We start from the raw sequence: 19130 nt of genomic DNA, 5'->3' as shown, positions 1-19130 counted from the left end.
TCTCTTTTATTTGATAGAATTGTTATTGTTTTTGGTGAATGGATACTCTGAGTGATGGATAGGTGCATTTAACTAAGTTAAATAAATGAATGAACAGTATAGACCAGAAAAGTCCATGGGGAAACTGTACTGGAAGCTCCCAGTGTTACAGCCCCTCCCCAAACAAACAAGTAAAACCCTCTGGTAGTTCCACCCTGACTGCTGAAGTTCCCTCAGAAAAAAAATCAGATGGGCTTTAAAATCTTGAGTTTGGGATTTTTTTTTTTCCCATTTTTTCCCTCTTTTGACTCATGATGCACATTTTAAATTGCCTTTTTATAGCAAATTGTACATTGCCCCCGACCCCCCTCCCCCCCAAAAACAAAAAGTGAGCTTCTCACAAAAGTCAAGGAAATTAGGAAGTAGGACAGCATAAGCAGATCCTGAATATTAGGATATGAGATTCAGTGCCCTGAAAAATAATTCTCTATTTCCCTTTTAGACTCAAAAAAGCTTTTTTAGTAAGATATCATAATATCTCTTTAGTAGTTTCTTACTCTCCCACTGGGCAGATTTAAATAATATGATTGAATTAGTGTCAAAAAGGTGTCAGACATCCATTCCATGAATACTAAATGAAGACTGGATGATGGGATATATAATGTCTGGAGAAAACCCTTTTTATATCTTTTTGGGCTGTTTGGTAGCTAATAAGATGGAAATTCACAAATTAAAAATGGCATAAAAAATGAAGAAGTGGGGAAATGTATCATATCAAAAACATAGAAGAAACTAGCCATTGTTTTATGGTTTCCTGTAGAGAAAACACTCTCAGCTACAGTGTAAAACAGCTTACAAAGTGCTGAATATTCTGATTCTGAAGCAGCTAACTCTGAAGCACATGCTTTGCTTTAAGTGTGTTGTGGTCCTATTGATTTCAACAGTACTGAGCTTTGCTGGATTCACAGCAGCATAATCAGCACCCTCCAAGAGTGTGTGCTCCTTTTCTCAGCATAATCCAGGGCAAAAAAAAAATAATCAAAGCAAATTTATGTACTGTATGAAATCAGATGGAGGTTACATTTTACAGTTTTCAGAACTGTTGTCCTTTTATAGAGATTTCCATCTCCAAAAATGAGGTAAGTCTCCTTGAAAACATCAGGAATGATTCAGTGAACTTTGAAAAGACTTTGAACAATAAATCTGCAAGATGTTGCTTCCATCTTGCAGAAGATTCATATATTTGGGCATGTTATACTTTTTTAATTATTATGTTTCCAAATGTGGACTTTTTTTCAGTCTATATTTGGTAATACTGCCTACAGTTTTCTCTAAAGTTCTTTCTTTTACTCAAAAAGACATGACAAACTGTTTTAAAATTACAAGAATGTCTTTAGGTCAAGAGAAAACTGCAGAGTGGTTCTCATATCAAGAGCTATTTTCCCTATAAAATATTAGACATAATTAAAGGTGAGTGAAGACTTTGGTGAAAATCTAAAGAGCATCGGCAAATCTGAGCACTGCTCAGCTTTTCAATTGCTTTTCTACTTCTCAGTTCTTTTAAATGGTTTTCTATGGCAGGAACATTTTTCTTAATTAGTCACAGCTAATTAGTGTTCTGGCATAGACAAGTAATCAGAAATGTCAGAGCTGCAAGGCTACATCTCCCTAATCCTTTGATAATAATTTAGCCTCCTGGGAGGGCCTCAAGCTGCGGTAAGTAGTGGCTGACAATAAGGCAAAATTAGGTGGGCAGCAGACCATTAGGATAGAAAAATAAAAAGCACTACCAAATCCTGCTGAGCACCATCAGGCAACTAACTACACTGCCAGATGAGGTGCCTGTTTAAGCCTGTGTTGTTAATTAGCTGATTCTACCAGACCTGCCACATATGTCCAGGTGCATCATACAAAGATGTGTATTTCTGGGTTTGCGCCAAAGGACAATTTTGCGCTGTGATCAAATTTCAAGAATCTGAGAAAGAAGCCCACATATTTCTTGAAGATTATTCTGAGTTATCAAAGAAATAGGAAGATCAACAAGCTACAATCCATTTTTGTTGAGTCTCTTTTTAAGTAATTAGGCACGGTCCTCTCATGTTTCTCAGAGGTTAATACAAACACAGCTTTTGATTCAAATGTGGCCTTTAACCAAGTAGACCTTTTGTCAAATCACACACTTGCAAATAATTACATAACAATGAAAGTGAAGATTACTTATTAAAAATAATGTGACAGGAAGCAATTTGAGAATAAGGGAAAAAAAAATCAAAATTGAAGTTTTCTAGAAAAACACTGTTGAATACTAAATACTACAGTAATGGTGCCTTTGAGGTAGACATGGACAGTACAAGGAGTTGGTACTACAGAAAACTCACATCTAAGTAAGTGTTCCTCTTAGCTGTGTAATGCCAGCTGAAGATTAACTCACTTGCCAGGAAGAAGCATTTGCACATTTTTAACACATTTTTTGTAAAAGGTCAGAAAAGTCATAGAAATGATGCAACTGAATAAAGCATTTGCTAAAAATGTACTTGCAGATATGATGGCAAACAGAAATGAATCAGATGGATACTTTCTATCTCAATTAAGACACAGAATGAAGTAGCTGATAGTAATCTTTGGAGAATAATTACTACCTCAAATACCCTCAAGTACATCACTGAACTTAAATCGTCCATCCTTGCTACATAATGGAAAATAATGGTTGTGATATGGGAACACTACTAGCATTTAATTAACATTCCAGACAAAACACAAGCATTTTTCAACAGAAAAAAAGCATCACGTTACATCTGAAATTTTGAAATACAAAAGCAGCTACATAAATCTGGAGTGTTTAAGCATTTACACTACTCAAAGATGTTCTGTCTTTCTGCACTTCAAAGGAAGTTGTACAAGTTCCCTGCCATTAACATTTCTTACATTGCTTGTTGAAATTGTTACCCTGCATGAGGCCAGAACCCCGAAGATGTTCTCGGATATGAGCAGTCCCTGTGAAGTCAACAGGACTACTCAGTCACACTATACTGGTTTAACACCCAGAAAAGATGGGTGATCAGGGCCAAAGTCAACATCTGCTAACAGGTGCCATCTTATACAAAATAACAAAGGGACCTGTCTGCCAATGCCAACCTTTCCAGGATGCTCACTCTGACTGTATCACATGTTTATGGTACACTTTTGTAGTGGTTTCCCAGAAATTAAAGCCTAAAAAACTTGGAAAACCTTTAAGTTGTATCAGTGGCTAAACACTGATGTGTTAAAAATGTTCTCTCAAACCATTCTTCATTTCTCAAAGTAGCAACCAACTACTGCATAAAAATTTCATTGCATATATACTCTTAATAAGACTGGAATCATACAAGTGTTTATAAGTTTTTCACAAGAGACCCAACACAAATACAAACTATAAGATAATGTACTTAATGGCAAATAAATCAAGAAGGGTTTTGAAGGAAAAATGTTTGAAACCATTTTTTTCTGTGTTCAGACAATATCCACACTTCATGTGCAATTAACAGGTACAAGAAAGTGAGAATCTACACAAAGTGGCACTTAGGAAATATACATTACTACAGAAAGTAAGTACTGCTTTGAAGTTTTAAACAGTGCTTTATGCAAAATTAATTATCTTTTTTAAGCTGGTTTGTTAACAAAATCCAGTTTTGTTTTAAAGGAAACTGTTTTTCATTTATAAGTCTAATGTAATTTAAAATGCTCAGGAGTTCAAAACTTATCAGTTTCATCTTAAAAATTCAGGTAAAAACACGAATCTAAGACTAATCAGTAATGATAAGTTGGCATGTTATGGACAAAGCGCTGCATTTATTAAGGTTAACGGTAAAACTCCCATTGATTTTGATAGTGCAGAACCAGACTCTATGGATATTTCATAGTTGGATAATTTTTACATTTGTTAATTCTGTGATCAGATACATAGCACTGTTCTTTGATAGGCTGCACAAATGTTTTTACATAGTCCATTGAGCAGATTACCTTTACAAATAAGAGGGACCTTAACAATAATTAGTAATGATGTAGATTTATTCTGTATTTGTGTAACTCTATTCTCAATACTTCATTTTTCCCATTCACCAACTGCTACTTTTACAGCCTTTTTTGAAAGCATTTTTCAAACAGTGGCTCAAAGTATAACTTTATTTCTAAAACATTTTACTAAACATTATTAAAAAAATTGAGTTCTTGGTTTAAATGATTAAACTTTAAAAAGTTTCTACGGGTGATACTTTTAATCAGCAAACACTGTAGTGCCTGTCTTCACGATTTAGTTATTATACACTGAATCTACCTGAATCACTGCAGCATTAATGGTGGAAAAGTTTGCTTTATTTGAGCTTATTAGAGAAACTTGTCCTGGTGTAACTTCACTGTCTTAGTTTACCTCAGTGGCATATGGGATTGGAAGGAATCACATGAATCACTCGTTAAATTAAGCATTCAAGAATCACTGCAGATCATTCACATATCTAATGCATTACAAAAACCTTCCTAGTGCTCTTTAAGATCTGTGGAAGACCATGTCCCAGACAGCAATGGAAGACAAAAAGTCCTAAGAGTCCTGACAAACTGACCAAGAAAAAACTCTTCATGACTCCAAATCTGGTGACTCATTTTGAGAACAAGATGGCACACTGATCTGGGAGAGACCAGTGTTACCATGAGCACCAAACCATATTGTGTTCTTCATGCTGTCTATACCTTGTCTGGAGGAGATAATAATGAAATGGATGCAGAAGCCAAGGTTTTCAGAGGAAAGAAAGGAAAAAAATAATCACCTGGGTTTTGCTGCATAATCAGCAGAGGTACTGAAGCATAGGATTTAAATAGTTTAAAGGTGGCACAGAAAATACTATCAGTCAAAGTCCTGGAGACTTGAGTCTCTCTCATATGCAAGGATTCATTATCACAAGCTTAAATTCCATTCTCCTGATTTTCACATTGTGTATTGCATGGCAGTGCATTTCCAGGCTTATCAAGCACCACCATAAGACAATGCACATTTTTGTCCTCTCTCTAGCTTCAGACTTCTCAGGTAGACAGAAATTTTTCCAAATTCTAGCCTTAACATACTGTGACCCACTGGAAGACATTTGTAATTGTTTCGATACTACTCCTAAATTTAAATTATCTTCTTTGTTATGTATATTACTTCATACGATAGACATTCCATTCTCTTGGTCACTGTAAAAGCTGTTAGTACATAGCCGCTCTGAATCAAGTAAGTGAACTCTGTGCATAAATAGTTTGTAGTTATACTTTTCTGGGACCTAAAACAACATCCAAGGCTTGGTATTGCCCATATTTATAACTAACACCTTTAGCACATAGAACGGTCTGGGGGTTTTTTGCTAAGTCTGGGTGAGGTGTTTCCCTGTCTGAAGCACAGACAGGCACTTTTCCTGTTCAGCTTGGCTGCTGATTTCTTATCTGATACAAATACAACGTGTTTTTAAGGGGAGATGAACTGTGATCTGCAACGGTAGCCAACTGAAGTGACTTGAAGTATATTTACATAAAAATGTTAATGTATTTAATTCTATTGAAATATAACTTGATATAATTGAATTTATAAACAGTACCTAGGTTTTGTTTTATCACTCACTTAAAAAACCCTTCTAAAAAACATGGGAAAAATCTTGCTCAATCATACTATTCTAAAACTGAATTAATCTCAGGAGAATTGAGTTATCCTTTGCTTTAAATTCCTGCACACTATGAGCTTACATATTTGCATTCATCTGAATCTGTCCAATTGCTTATATCTCCTAGTGTGATGTGATGTAGAAATGTGATAGCACCATATATAAAGAAAACTAAAGATACAAATAGATACTTGATACATGAAATACTTATCATGTACATCTTTTTTCTTTTCTTACAGCTACAAGCATTGGCCTTGACGGCATATGAGTATTACTGAGTAAAGGGGGACAGGAATGGTTTTGTGTCTCAAAGGCAAGCACTATGTCATGACTTGCATCCATACAGAGATAACTTCTTGTGCTGAATAGCTTGATTGCTGAAATGAAATTTGGAAGAGGTCCTTGATCCATGGTAACCCAAATGTATTGAGGCCCTATCCTTGGGTTAGTGCTAGCTGGCCTAACCCAAAATCACACCAGGAACCACGCTGATGACTTAATGGTATGGATGATCACTTGCTAGTTCTCAGGCTGTGACCAGGCCCTGGCTAGTTTACTACTATGGACATAGACTAAGGCTTGGTCCAATCCCACTACATCAACAAAGTCAATGTGGTCTCTCCAGTGAGAGTTAGACTTGGCCTTAGGCACATAATTTTATTAACGTTCAGAACACTACAGCATAAGCAAAAATAACCCCAAAGAAAAACAAAAACCAGAAACTTGAAAATGAAACATATGCTTGCAGATTCAGTGCAAAAGCAAACTGAAGCAGAAGTTGCTAATATGGTTTTAGTACTTTGCAAAGGTGCCAGCTGGATGGATGATAATTTTTCTACCCCTGCAGGGCATCAAAGCTTTTATAAAATCATTCTTTTCACACATATTAGCACTTAGCTTATTAAAACAGATGATACTTTTTTTTGTAAGGCTGCCTGGGAGTGTCTGGAAATATAAAATCTGAGAGATAAGTCTTTTTTTGACCACCCAGCCTAACAAACAACAAACACTGACATGACATACCATGGCTGAGAGTCTATGTTATAGGACCTTCTGTGACTGCCACAACTGTAGTGTCACAGTAAAGGCTGTGAATTGCTGTTATGAAAACATTTGCTGTAACTTGCATAATTAAATGAAACTGCCAGCAAAGCTTTCTAAAATACTTAAGAGATGACACACAAATAAATACATTTAAAGTCTGCATTATGTTCCAGAATATGTTTTGCAATAAATTGCATTGCACAGTGCCAGAGATTACTTCTTTCCCTGTTCAAATTTCTACATGATTATAAGTGACTGAGATCAGTGCCATGTAAATTGATCCAAGTTCATAATAAAATAACTTTTCGACATATTTTACACATGAAGTGATTTGAATTTATACAGAAAGTACAATTTCAGCTGCTTAGAACTTTTCCTTCACATAACTCAGAAAGGGACATACTAGACATAAATTAGTGGTCAGAACTTGAATGAGCAGAAATATGCCCAAGAGTGTTTCTAGTGGCATTACAGGAGGACCTTGCCTGAGGAAAATTTTGGTGGAGTAGGTGATCATTTCTAACAAAAAGAGGAGGAAGCAGGGCAAAGGAATGAGTGGCTGCAGAAGCCAGTATTGAAGCCGAGGGAAATTATTGCGAAGATCCAGGCTGGCTAGCAATGTGTGCGCCTCAAGGCTGAGGATACGAGAAGTGGGATTCGAATTTTGCAAACGAGCTTGATAATAAGATAAACGTTTTTTCGATAAAACTTTAAGAAATTCTAAGTCTTAAACTAAAAACCCATTAAAAAAATTCTAAAAGTCATCCCATGAAAATACCAGTCAAACCCATAGGTGTACCTGGCATAACTGACCTCTTCCTATATATAAGCAGGCAGTACAAGTTCTTTATATAGGGAAATTAGGTCTGCAATGGAGTCCACAAATGTAAAATCAAAAGATGGAATAAAATTGGACTACTCACAGTGGAAAAATGACTATTTCAAATAATAATCTTCTACCAACTTTATTTATGCCTTCTAGCACTTAGAACTTTCATATAGAAAATGTTTAAAGAAAGGCCACCCTTGACAGCTGAAGATGATAAATAAAAAACAAAAGAAAAAAATGATCAACAGGGAAGAGCATCTGAATAGTTTGTTGAATATCATCAAAATGCAGCTTATCCCTTCTTATGTAGTAGTGATACCAGCAAGCTTTGCAAGGGTAGTTACTTACATCAAATAACTTCTCTATATACATTTCCTCATTGACCTTTTCTCGAAGTATATCCTGGTTTTGTCGAACAAACATAATGTAGGTGTCTGCTAGATCCATCCCTGGTTTCTGTGGAGACATAAAGTAAGGGGAGAAAGTAGTGGGAAGGGAAAGAGCTGGACCACTCAACAACTGAGAATAATAAGGAATACGTAAACATAATGAAAACTGAGATTATGTTAGAATGTTCACACATGCATAAACTCTATTTATGAAGTCTCTGAATCTGCGTTAGTTACAAAATTCCGGAAGGTTTTCACTAACAGTGAATGTCTCATTGTTATAATTTATGGGTGATTCAAGCCACAAATCTACATTGCCATATGTAATGGCATGAAGTCTTGGCTCTGGTAACATCAAGGCAAACAGACATTTTCCCCATTTTTGTTAGTGAGATTCTCATAGTTACTCCAGCCTCAAGGTCCAGATCCTGCTATCACATTCAGAAAATGCTTAAAAGAGCATTCAGTTCCTTTTTCATTGCCTCAGATTTGTTGTGATTTGCTTCCAATGTACTGAGTTTTGTGTTTGAGGTTAGCTTCTACTAATTCCGCTTCAAACGAAGTTCAAGTATTTCCCTCAGAGCAATGGTATAAAAAGGCTGTTATGAGAGTAGACCTGTACCCCCATTTTTCTGAAACTGTTGCACTGGCTCAGTCAGATCAGTTGGTCCTAGGGAAGGAGCGAGGGCTGAAATGTTTCCCTTCTTGTACTGATCTCTGGTCTGTATGAATAGCAGAGTAGGGATAATTTTCACAGCATGCTCCCAAACATGGGACAGGCTAGGATATGTCGTGTATGTGATACTATGTCAGGCCAGCCAGAGTGGTGGCTCAAACTGCTCTCTCCTGACCAGCTGAGGCTCTGGATCTCTGCAGCCACAAAATGTTCTGCACCAAAGCCCCTAACAGCCTGCAACATCCTCTTTCCTGCAGGGCATGAAGAGCTGGTCAATAGCTCACCTCTCTCTAACAGGAACTTTGAATGAACAAAAACTTTGTCAAGTCTTCTGTAAATGCTTTCTGTGTGAGCAAGTTTGTAAAAGTATCACTTACTCCCAAATAATAAAGTTCATGGCATGCAAGAGAAGGTCAAGTTTTATACTACTTTACAGTAAGCCTTACCACAAAGCTATTTAGAAAGGATTAGGGTTTGGCTAAGACTGACCCTATACAGAATAAGTGACAAACAGCTCTATGGAAGGAGGACGAAAGCAGCTACCCCCAGTCCCTGAATTCCCAGGCGTAAGTAATCTCTGTTTCTCAGAAGCTGTTATTTTCTGAAAACAGCATAAGTACAAAGCTGTAAAATAGCATAAAGGCCTGTGTGCATAAATATGCTCATATAGTTAAAATATTTGCATATAATAGTATATGAAGGCTTCCCTCCTAGCCTGCAAGTGGACAACTATTTTTTTTATCATTCCTGATTGTGTTGTGTGTAATATATTATAATGTATATGAACAGGACTGAGCACAAGAGGGAAGGAAAAGTACAACATGCCCGAACTAATACCTGTCCAGAAACTGCCATTACAATAATAGGATGAGAGCGTTCCCCACTCAAAACTGCAGTGAGGGAAAACTCCTGGATCATGAGTTTCATCTCTTGTTCCCTGAATCTACCACAGACAATGAATAGGAACACAATCCAAAATAAGATTTTATTTTCATTTATATGTGTACGTCAATGGCAGTTTTGTTTCTTAAAATGTGGAATGGTGGCCTGTTTTAACACTTCTAGCATCTTCAAAACTCACTGAAAAATTGAAATGTCTCCTGCACACTCCAGAGGCAATGAAAGCTCATCTTAAAAACTTATCACATACATACATGCATACATGAAACTTTTAAGAGGAAAGCAGGACCATTTACATTTATATCTGAGTTACACACATTGGTCCTAAGCGTAGAAATAAAAATGAAGATTACAACAGATAAGACAGTTTTCTATGGGAAAACTTGGTTTACAGAAATCATTATATTTCCTTCATTAAAATGTGCCTTCATTAAAATGTGAGAGAAATGTTTTTATGTTAAACACAGTGAAGGAGACTTAAAACAGAAAGCTCGTATCTTACTTTAGTATACTCATTTGTGATGGTACAAAAAAATATACCCAGCATTGAAACCTTACATACTTTTTAAAACCCGATAGGCAGTTTATAGGAATTGGACTAGTTTTAACTTGGAGTGATAAAGGGATAATATTTTGAAATCTCCAGGGGTGGGAGAAGGAGATAATCTAACAAATGAAAGGCTGATTATAGTTCTTGCAGATACATATTCGAATGTATAAATGAATCTTCCACTGAACGCTAAAACCTAATGGTTCTCCAATTCGTGCAATTTTTTCCTTTACTAAGTTCAATAATACAAATGTTCATCTTGCAGACAGCCAAAGCCAGGAAAATAATGTTTCCCATCAGCGTTAACTCTCCCCTTATCTTTGAGATGTTTACCTAATCTTGAAGCTGTGACATATGGGAATTTCACACCTAGTGAATATATTTTCATGTAGCTTGTGGCACGGGAGTGTAATCATTAAAAGAATATACACTAGTAAGAGTAACTGCAACAGCTGGTGACATTTACCAATTAGAATTACAGTTCTTTAAAACACTTCATCCTTCTTTAATGTGTGCAGGATAATTATCTTTGAAATTGCTGGGGAAAAAAAAATTAATTTTCCTTTTAAACAGTGTCTGCCTACAGTGGAAATATGTCTGGGTACGGAAGATCTTCAATGCTCCAACAATACGACTCGGTTTTAAAACCTCACCAAAATCATTGCAAGATAACCATCTTTGCTCATGGCTGGCCAAGCACACATTAATGGAGCAACAATATATCAAATACTTCATTATATCTCCACACTGCATGCACTGAATTTAGTTTTTTCTCTAAACGTGTAAAAAATAAAAGAAAGCTATTACAAGCATCAAAACAGCCTCAGTGCTATATATTTAATGTTTTAACCTTTTTAACAGGGATTATGCTTAAGATGGGAACCTCTGAATACGTGATCCTCTGTTGCTCCATTTTGGATACTTTAGAAAAAAACCCCAGGCTAATGTAGGCTAAACCCCCCAAATAACAAGTTAGTGATTGGATGCACCTCAAAGGACAAACAAGCAAGCAAACAAAAAAAACAACCCCCAAACAAACAGAAGCTGAAATATATTTAAAATAACTGTCACAGGAGGCATTTCATTACTAATATTGGACAGACTTAAGCAACTTGGGCTCCATGATGTGCATCTATACCCAGTACAAAAAATTCTTCTCCTCTGAATCTCTGGCAGAACATCTGCTGAAGTTAATGGGAGAGAACTATTTTCACTTCTTTGGGAGAGGAATTTAACCTGGTATATTTAGCTTGATAACGTAAAAAAAAAAAAAAAAGGTATTCTGTCTCAAAATTTCCTCAAGAAAAAAAATGTTGTTTTTTTTTAAATGATAAATAAAAAGCTATTGTAGGTTTGTTTTATTCCTAACAGTAGACAAGATGTTTTACCTATCTGAAAATGAAAGAGAACCAAACAAAGAGATGAATGGAGAAACTGGAAATACAAAGACATCAAATAAAATACCAGGAAATGAAGAGCTGTAAATAGGGTTACTTTGTCACTGGTTACACAAGTAACTGAATACACTGGCGAGTGAATGAGTTTAAACAAGGGTGTAGGCTTCAGCACATTCTTTTTTAGGGTTAATCACTAGTTAACCTGGCAAGATGAACATGCTGTTTGGGGAAAAAAAAATAAAATCCTTGTTAATTATATACTGCAAGTGCTCTTACTTCCTGCTGCTGCACCTAATCCTACAGGTGCAGGTTGTCTCTTTTACTATTCACTGGTAGGTGGGTCCAGATCGACAGGCACTTTTCATAGCAATGAATTAAGATAAAGAAGAAACAGCTTAACTTTTCCCCTTTGAATAAGAAGACACTACCATAGTGTCTATTTAACAAGAAGGCAAATTTTAAAATACATTATTCCAGTTTCCAAGATGATGCAGAAGCAGTATTATAATCAACACACATAGCTCCCACTGGCAAAGTTTGCCTGAGGCACCTAGTCAAAAGTAATGCTTCATTGCCTTGATTTCCAGGCATACAAATATCTTGCTGCTGAAAGGTTTGCAACAAGTGTAATACTGCCACTAATATTAGGCTTTTCCTACAGGAGACTTCCGCTGAAGTTTCTGCACAGCTTTTTGCAGTATGACAGTTTGTCACAAATTTCAATAAAAAATGTGTACATTTATAAATACTTGATTTATGTTTATTCTCACCTTGGCATTTGTCACAAAACATTTCTTAGCATCTGAGAGTATCAAACAAACCTGTATTCTTGATATTACCAAGAAAAAAAATCTAGTTTTACCAAGTTGCTATCCTATCAAGTCATCAGTGAGAAGGAGATGTCAGAGACTAACTATATAATAACAAATCTCATCCCATTTTGTGTTTGCTCTCCTCTCCTCCCCCTTTCCCTTCCCTGCATCATGGAGGGAGACTTTTTAACTACAGCGTGGATGTCACAATGAAATGAAAAGGAGTGATGAGCTGGAGGGGGCTATTGTGAGAAACACAGGAGCTCCTTATTCAGTGTCCACCACCAAATGAAAGAGCATGTTGGAAAATTTCACTGCCTGAAATTTCTCCTTTAAATACTTCATGTCTCATGCCTGGGCTTTGGAACAATAGAATTAAAACATCATTAAAATATTTTTGGAATACAAACTGCTTGTACTCTTGACAAGATCCTTGCTCCCTTCATTTCTTACAAATTAAAATACATAACCCAGGCAGGAAGATGCATCATTTATATAATCAGTCCATTATAAAGGTAACATTTTATTCTCACATGGTTATGAAATATAGTATTTTATTTAAATAGAAAAAAAACAATGCATTTTCCCTGCCTCTAATACATCTTCCTGTAAAAGGAAAAGAAATCTTGGCAAAGGCTAAATGTGTGCATTTTGACAACTGTCATGCAGCAGTTAAGCTGTGATTCTGCAAGCGTTTACACAAACATTTTTCTATATATGTGTAGTTTCATTACATCCATGGGGCAACAAAGGAATGCAAGTGTCTTCCCCAGGATCTGGATCCTCTAGTGCAAAAGGTCTTAAAAATGTTACAGTGCAAAACCAGGTATTAAAATATGCTTCCCCCCCCCCCAAATAACTATGTTCTACTATGGTATTTTAACTTTTCTACTTATCAGAAGCTGTCTTTCAGATTTTCATTTAAGAGGTATCTCAGAAATACTGCTGACTTAAAACAGACAGTGCAGGGTTTTCCCTCCAATTCTGCAATAGCTTGTTTTTACAGATCTGAAACAGTAGGGCCAGTTCCCAGTTTTGGGCATACAGAGGAGGATGATGTTGGAACAGAGAGGCAGGAGAAGCCCTAAGCATGAGGATAACAAATGTTCTGTGCTCTTTATTTTTAGACAGATGTCTCCAAGTAAATCCTGCTTAAAAGTGAATGGCACAGTATGGCCACACCTGAATAAACACTGATTTCGTAGAAAAAAAGTAGTTTGCTGCTTAAAACCAGATAAATGAGGTCATGCAGCAAGTGTGAGATTTGGAAATTGAGGTATCTGGAAGGTCCCAATGTGTATCTGCCTGGTAGGAGGCAGAGTTCCTACTCTGGCCTCTACAGGACCCCATAAGTCAAATACTGGCACATGTGTGAGGCCCCTTTTCATACCTTTGATCCCTGCATAAAGGCAAGAGCGGAGCAAGAGGCCTGGCATTGTGTGAGCTGCGCACTGCTGTCAGCCCTGGGTCCTTCAAATGACCTCTCTGCACTTGGTATGACAGGTGGCCTACATGAAGTGAGGGAGGATTAGGTTCCTTCTGTGCCCTCTAAATGACTGGCATAGATTACTGGCTCCTACAAAGGGATTTAAACATACCTTTCCGAACAAAAAGCAGTATATACATATGCATGTAACTGGATGCTCAATTTGTATGACTAATTGCTCTGGTTGTAGTTGGAAATGAGGCAAATGTGTGTAGAAATGACCAGCTAGAGACACAATTATTTGTGTGGAAAACTGACTTACATGATGAGAAATTGAACACAATGAAATTATCTACATGATTGAGGAATAATAATAATTTGAGATTAACAATATAGACTTTTTTCGCTCAGTTCTACTGCATGCTTTCCCTATGCTCATTGATTAACTGGCTCTGTGAACAGAATATTAAAAAAAAAAAAGAAAAGAATTAGACAGCTTATTCTTCTACATTCCCTAAGGATTGTTTAGCCTTTAAGAGAAACTAACAGAGTTAAAGGCGAATTTGGGTGAGTTGTTTTAAAAGAAATAGTAACCTAAATCAGCTCCTGCATTACCAAACATCAAAACATACCATTAACAAGAGAACAAATTGCACGTTTCATGCACTACTTATATTTGTAACATTTATGTTATTTTCCTGTGAACATTTGGTTTCTTTCACATGCACAGCAGGCACAATTTCTTTCACTTCAGAGCCTAGCATACTGTGTCAATTACAGAAAGAGTGTAATAGCAACTAGATTTCTTCATTATTATTTTTAGGAAATCATAAGCCATCATAGTTGTTACTCTTCTTAGCGTGGGTTATTTTGCACCGTCCCTAGTATTTCTGCTGGTGTTTCAATTACCCAAACACACACAGTGTCCACAGAGCCCTACATGCAATGGCTGGGGAAACCAATGGAAGCTCCTTGTGACTGAGTATGTCCCACTTCATGAAGGACCTTCTGAAAAATGGAGGCTCATGTTGAATACTTTCTTGAATAGGTTAAAAAGAAAAAGAGGAAACATTTTCTGGATGGACTAATTCATGATTCTCTGGCAAGATTAACAAATGGAAGGGGAGATAGCAACATTTTTACAAACATATCTCCCAAATGAACTGTGCCTACATTTCTTACCCTGGCACTGAGAAGTTGAGTGATGCCTTCTGGGGAGTGTGCCTCTTTGTGCCCGACTGTTTAATGACTAAATCCCCTCTCAGTATTAATAGAAGTAACATTTTCCTCAAAGTGAGCAAGACACATCCAAGAATGCCTTCCTTTAGAATCCTTTATTATTTCTATTTTTGGTTACCTTTTAACTTTTGTATCCCCTTTACCTTCTATGCTCTCTCTAAAACATTCTGCTCAGTAGTACCTTCATTTTCTTCTAACATCTCTTTTATCCATTTATTTTCTTCTTATTTCACTATAAACCAGCACATTTTTTTCCTCTTTGCCAAATATTGAGCCTGGCAATCAAAGGAAATCAAATGCTGAATTCACATGCTCAAAAGAACCTCAAAGGCCTTTTGCCTCCCCCAGCCTCCTTCTCCCTGAGATCCACCAAGCTCTTTTTCAGGGACCCCAAAGATGACACTAAGGTGAGATGCTCAAATGGAGTTGGGGCACAAGGGAACAGTGTGGTCATTTAAAAGACCCCAGAAACAACACTAAGGTGAGATGCTTGAATGGAGCTGGGGCACAAGAGAACAATGTGGTCATTTAACAAATTGCGATTTTGCACATATTTGCAACTATAAAAGAAAAGGCCTGCTGTGGTCACATCTAAGTCACTTCCATATATGCAGCTGTATTGTAAGGAGGGACAAGAAGAGAATTTAAACCATATCAGTTCAAACTACAGCCACACAAGGCATTTAATTAGCTTCAGTGCAGGTTTGCTAGGTTACCATCTCATGACCAAGAGCTCAGTGTAAATTCCTCACCCTGTGCATCTCCCCCTCCACTTCTCACTCCAGTTGTGAGCCCAGGAAATGACCTTGTAATGTGATGACTTACAGCCTTCTTTTGTAGTTGGAATTTGTAACTTCCATAACTGCCAATTTTAGATCCTATTCAGACTAGGCACTCACTGTCAGTGGTGACAGTAAAGGCTCTTCCTGGCCCCAACTGTGTCTTCACAACAAGGGGGAGAATGTGAAGAAGCAATCAGAGTAACCCAGGTAAAATCTCCTCCAGAATTTGGAAAATGTTTGCTTGGTCAGGTCCGCAGCCTCCATGACGTACAGTTTACACTTTTAGTTTACAACTGTAGTATTACTGCCCAGTTCACACTTTGGACTGTGGGAAAGGTGTGTGGGACAGCTGAAAAGTGAAGGGGCTGTAAAAATGCAAGGATCCTGACAGCCTGTCTAACTTGGTCACCTCTTCAGTCCGAGCCACACCGTTCAGTGCATGTCAGAAAGGCAATGGGGTTCCAGCAATCAGCTTCTCACTTTGTCTTTCCTCCTCTCCGGAGCAGTGCACCCCTGTGTGACCTGACTTGCAATACTCCCCTGAGCCACGGCAAAAGTATTTTTCAGTCCCATCTATATTGGGAACTTCAGTGTATCCAGGCCAGTGGTAAAAGATTTTGAAATCTCCTTCTCATAGATATTCTATGTAATTTGGAGAGTTTTTTCATGTTACTTGAAAGAAGCCAATGAATTTCTATTTTGTTTAGTAACTTTTACTTTTTTGAGTCTAAAGTGCCTCATCAAGGATCCTTTGGGGTCCACAGCACAGTATATTAACGAAGGCTATTCTAAATTAACTGGATTTGATATGAGGTCATTCTTTTGAATGCAAAATTGAGTCTTTTTCTTTTTTTTTTGTAAAATACAAGAGCATTTATACAATTCAACAAAAAGGCCACACATAACCAAATAAGAAAAAAAATCCTGAAAACATAATCTGAACAGAAATGTTATTACTCACTATTTATGAATAGGGTGACTATAAAGATAGCAAAATAACAAATTCCAGAAATGGAATTTTTTTCCTTTTATTTAGTATGCATGGGTTTTTTTTAATAACTTATTTAGGCTTGGAAGTATTATATTTTTAAGTCTAGAACTGCTGAAAGGATTTCTGGCCACCATACAATCTAGCATGTCTGGCATTCTTCTATATTTGTAAGTTTATTTCTTGTAAGGTCACTAACATAAAAATTTTAGTCATTTGTTTGATATGCTTGGAAAATAAGATTGTTTTAGAATCAGATTAAAAAAAAAGATGAGAACACAAACTTGTGAAAGAAGAAAGGATATTTACGGACAGTGATAATGACAGTATTTAGTAATTTCTTGCTTGCTTTTTAAAAGACATTCTACTATGATACTCTAATAAAAATATCCTAACAGCTGGATTTTGCTTTTATGTATAAAAGAGCTCCAACAACTACCTTTTCTAGTTTTCATTTATATCACACAAACATTGCATAAGCAATTGTAAATCAGAGACTTAGCAAGCAAGGGATTAAAAAGCAAGATTGAGTCCTGAAGTCAGAAATCAATAGATAATGGATATTTGAGTACAATGTTTCTACTTGTTGCTTATCCTGTGTATTTGAACAATTTAGCCAAATGATGGAAAGACCTCTACAAAAGAGTATCTAAGTTACAATGCTTACTCTTCTACAACTGAAAAAGTGCATTGAGAATAACCTTTCTAAGCTTTGCTTTGAGACTTACTCATTGCTTGAGGGAAATGAAATGCCCTCTGAGGTTTGTAGTGGCTGTTTAAATACTCAGTGTAAAGCTATAATGAATCTCTGTAGGAAAGCAGAATGTCAACAATAAAAAAATGTGAGCTAACAAACTCCCTTTTTTTTTTAATTATTATGAGCACTAGGAAAAAAATGAATTAAAAGGCTTGTACTTACAGGAACATCAACGTATTTTGCAGCTGCTTTCACCTTTAGAAAATTAAAAATAAAATAAAACACAGTAAGCACTTTTTACTACAGATTGTGCACAATTTCAGAATTATACACAGAAAGAAAACCAGAACTGTTATGAATCCAAACACTTACAGTGAATGAAACTAATGATGAGAAGAAAGTGCCTTCATCGTATCTTGACAACTTGGACAGCACACCTTCTAACACTGACACAACCTGGGGGAAAAGCACAGAGTGAAATCTAAATGCACAATATGAAAAGAAAATATTTGGAATGAGAATGTGAGTTTTTCTTCATCATATTATCATTGTTCAGCAGAGCAATGCAAACTGTAAACTTGATCACTTTCTCCATCTCACAAAGTGCTGAAATCAAGGACAACATTCTTTTTGCAGCTTCACCTATTGATTGGACTGATGGAAATCATTCAACCACTGCAGAAATAGAAACCCAACCCCCAAATTCTCCTGAGGTGGGGCTGCTACCTAACACCAATTTGCTGCCTCTAGAGCATGTGGTTAAACATAGGAGTGTGTGTACCCAGCATGTATTTTGGGTAGAAAACATATGCTATTTTCTAGGACCTCAGTTTCTAAGATCACAGCATCAAAGATGATGGAGCACAAATGTTAAAGGTGGTGATCTCAATATCACATTTCTCTGATCTTTGCTACTGAATAGAAACCCAGCTCTGATTTCACCCAACAGTATAATAACACTAGAGTTTTCTGTCAACACCATGTGTTGTTGAACTACTACGACGTGGCCAAGAAGGGGCAAGAAAATGTATGCCCCAGTCTCTGGTATGGTGAGGTTTCTCTCCCCTGTACTCTCACCTGTGATTCTCTAGGTAAAGTAAGCCCTCAGGCAACTGATATGAGAAGGATTTTTTGCCAAAATTTATTTCTGACACACCCCCCCCCCATCTTATTAATTGCACTAAGTATAGCCTTAATGTTAAAACTCCCCCAAATCAGCCTGAAAGCAAACAAATTCCCTTTTCATGTCCCTCTGTGATGTTACGCTGCTCAAGTAATTAATGGTATATAACATAAAATATGTCAGCCATTGTGTTCATGCACATTTGTTTTACACATAGGAATTGCTTTCCATTTTATATAAAGATTGTTTTAAAAGTCATCCCTTGTTCCCAACACAGTCATTCTCACAACTACGGGTATCATTTTATGAGTGTGAGGACAGAACAAAATTCCATCTGGCATGCTGTTAATGGGCACTGTAACAGTGTCACAACAGTGTCACCTCCAGAGGAACTGAGATCATCACTTTACAATAAGCCCTGCTCTTAACAGTTCAAGGAGCAGGAGCAAGTGCAAACCGACATTTGTCATTTATCAATCTAACCTGTCATATTTACAGTGATTAATTAAGACACTAGTACATAGGCGCCAATCAAGGAATAAAACCATATCATGAGAGAGTGGCAGTTGTTTCTGAAGCCCATGCACAGTATAATTACAGTCCTTTTATTAGACTGAATACCAGCTTTCTGCT

At 36.7% G+C, this 19130-nt stretch overlaps 1 protein-coding gene across 10 annotated transcripts in view; it reads right to left on the bottom strand.

Moving 5' to 3' along the window:
- The window catches only part of CADPS2 (calcium dependent secretion activator 2), a 308797-nt gene that overhangs the window by 17870 nt on the left and 271797 nt on the right, over positions 1–19130 (bottom strand). For all 10 annotated transcript variants that reach the window (XM_061467595.1, XM_061467600.1, XM_061467599.1 and 7 more), the window contains 3 exons: positions 17747–17830; positions 17597–17629; positions 7867–7974 (listed from right to left, as the gene is read on the bottom strand). In XM_061467595.1, the coding sequence (XP_061323579.1) occupies positions 7867–7974; positions 17597–17629; positions 17747–17830 (225 nt within the window). The remainder of the gene's footprint in view (positions 1–7866; positions 7975–17596; positions 17630–17746; positions 17831–19130) is intronic.

This window comes from Pezoporus flaviventris, unplaced genomic scaffold (assembly GCF_033815535.1).
Source record: "Pezoporus flaviventris isolate CSIRO_AGI_PZ_B2104156 unplaced genomic scaffold, CSIRO_AGI_Pfla_v1 ptg000045l, whole genome shotgun sequence".
Lineage (NCBI taxonomy): Eukaryota > Metazoa > Chordata > Aves > Psittaciformes > Psittacidae > Pezoporus > Pezoporus flaviventris.
Note: the sequence above shows the minus strand (reverse complement) of the source record. Positions and strands in the feature narration are given on the sequence as shown.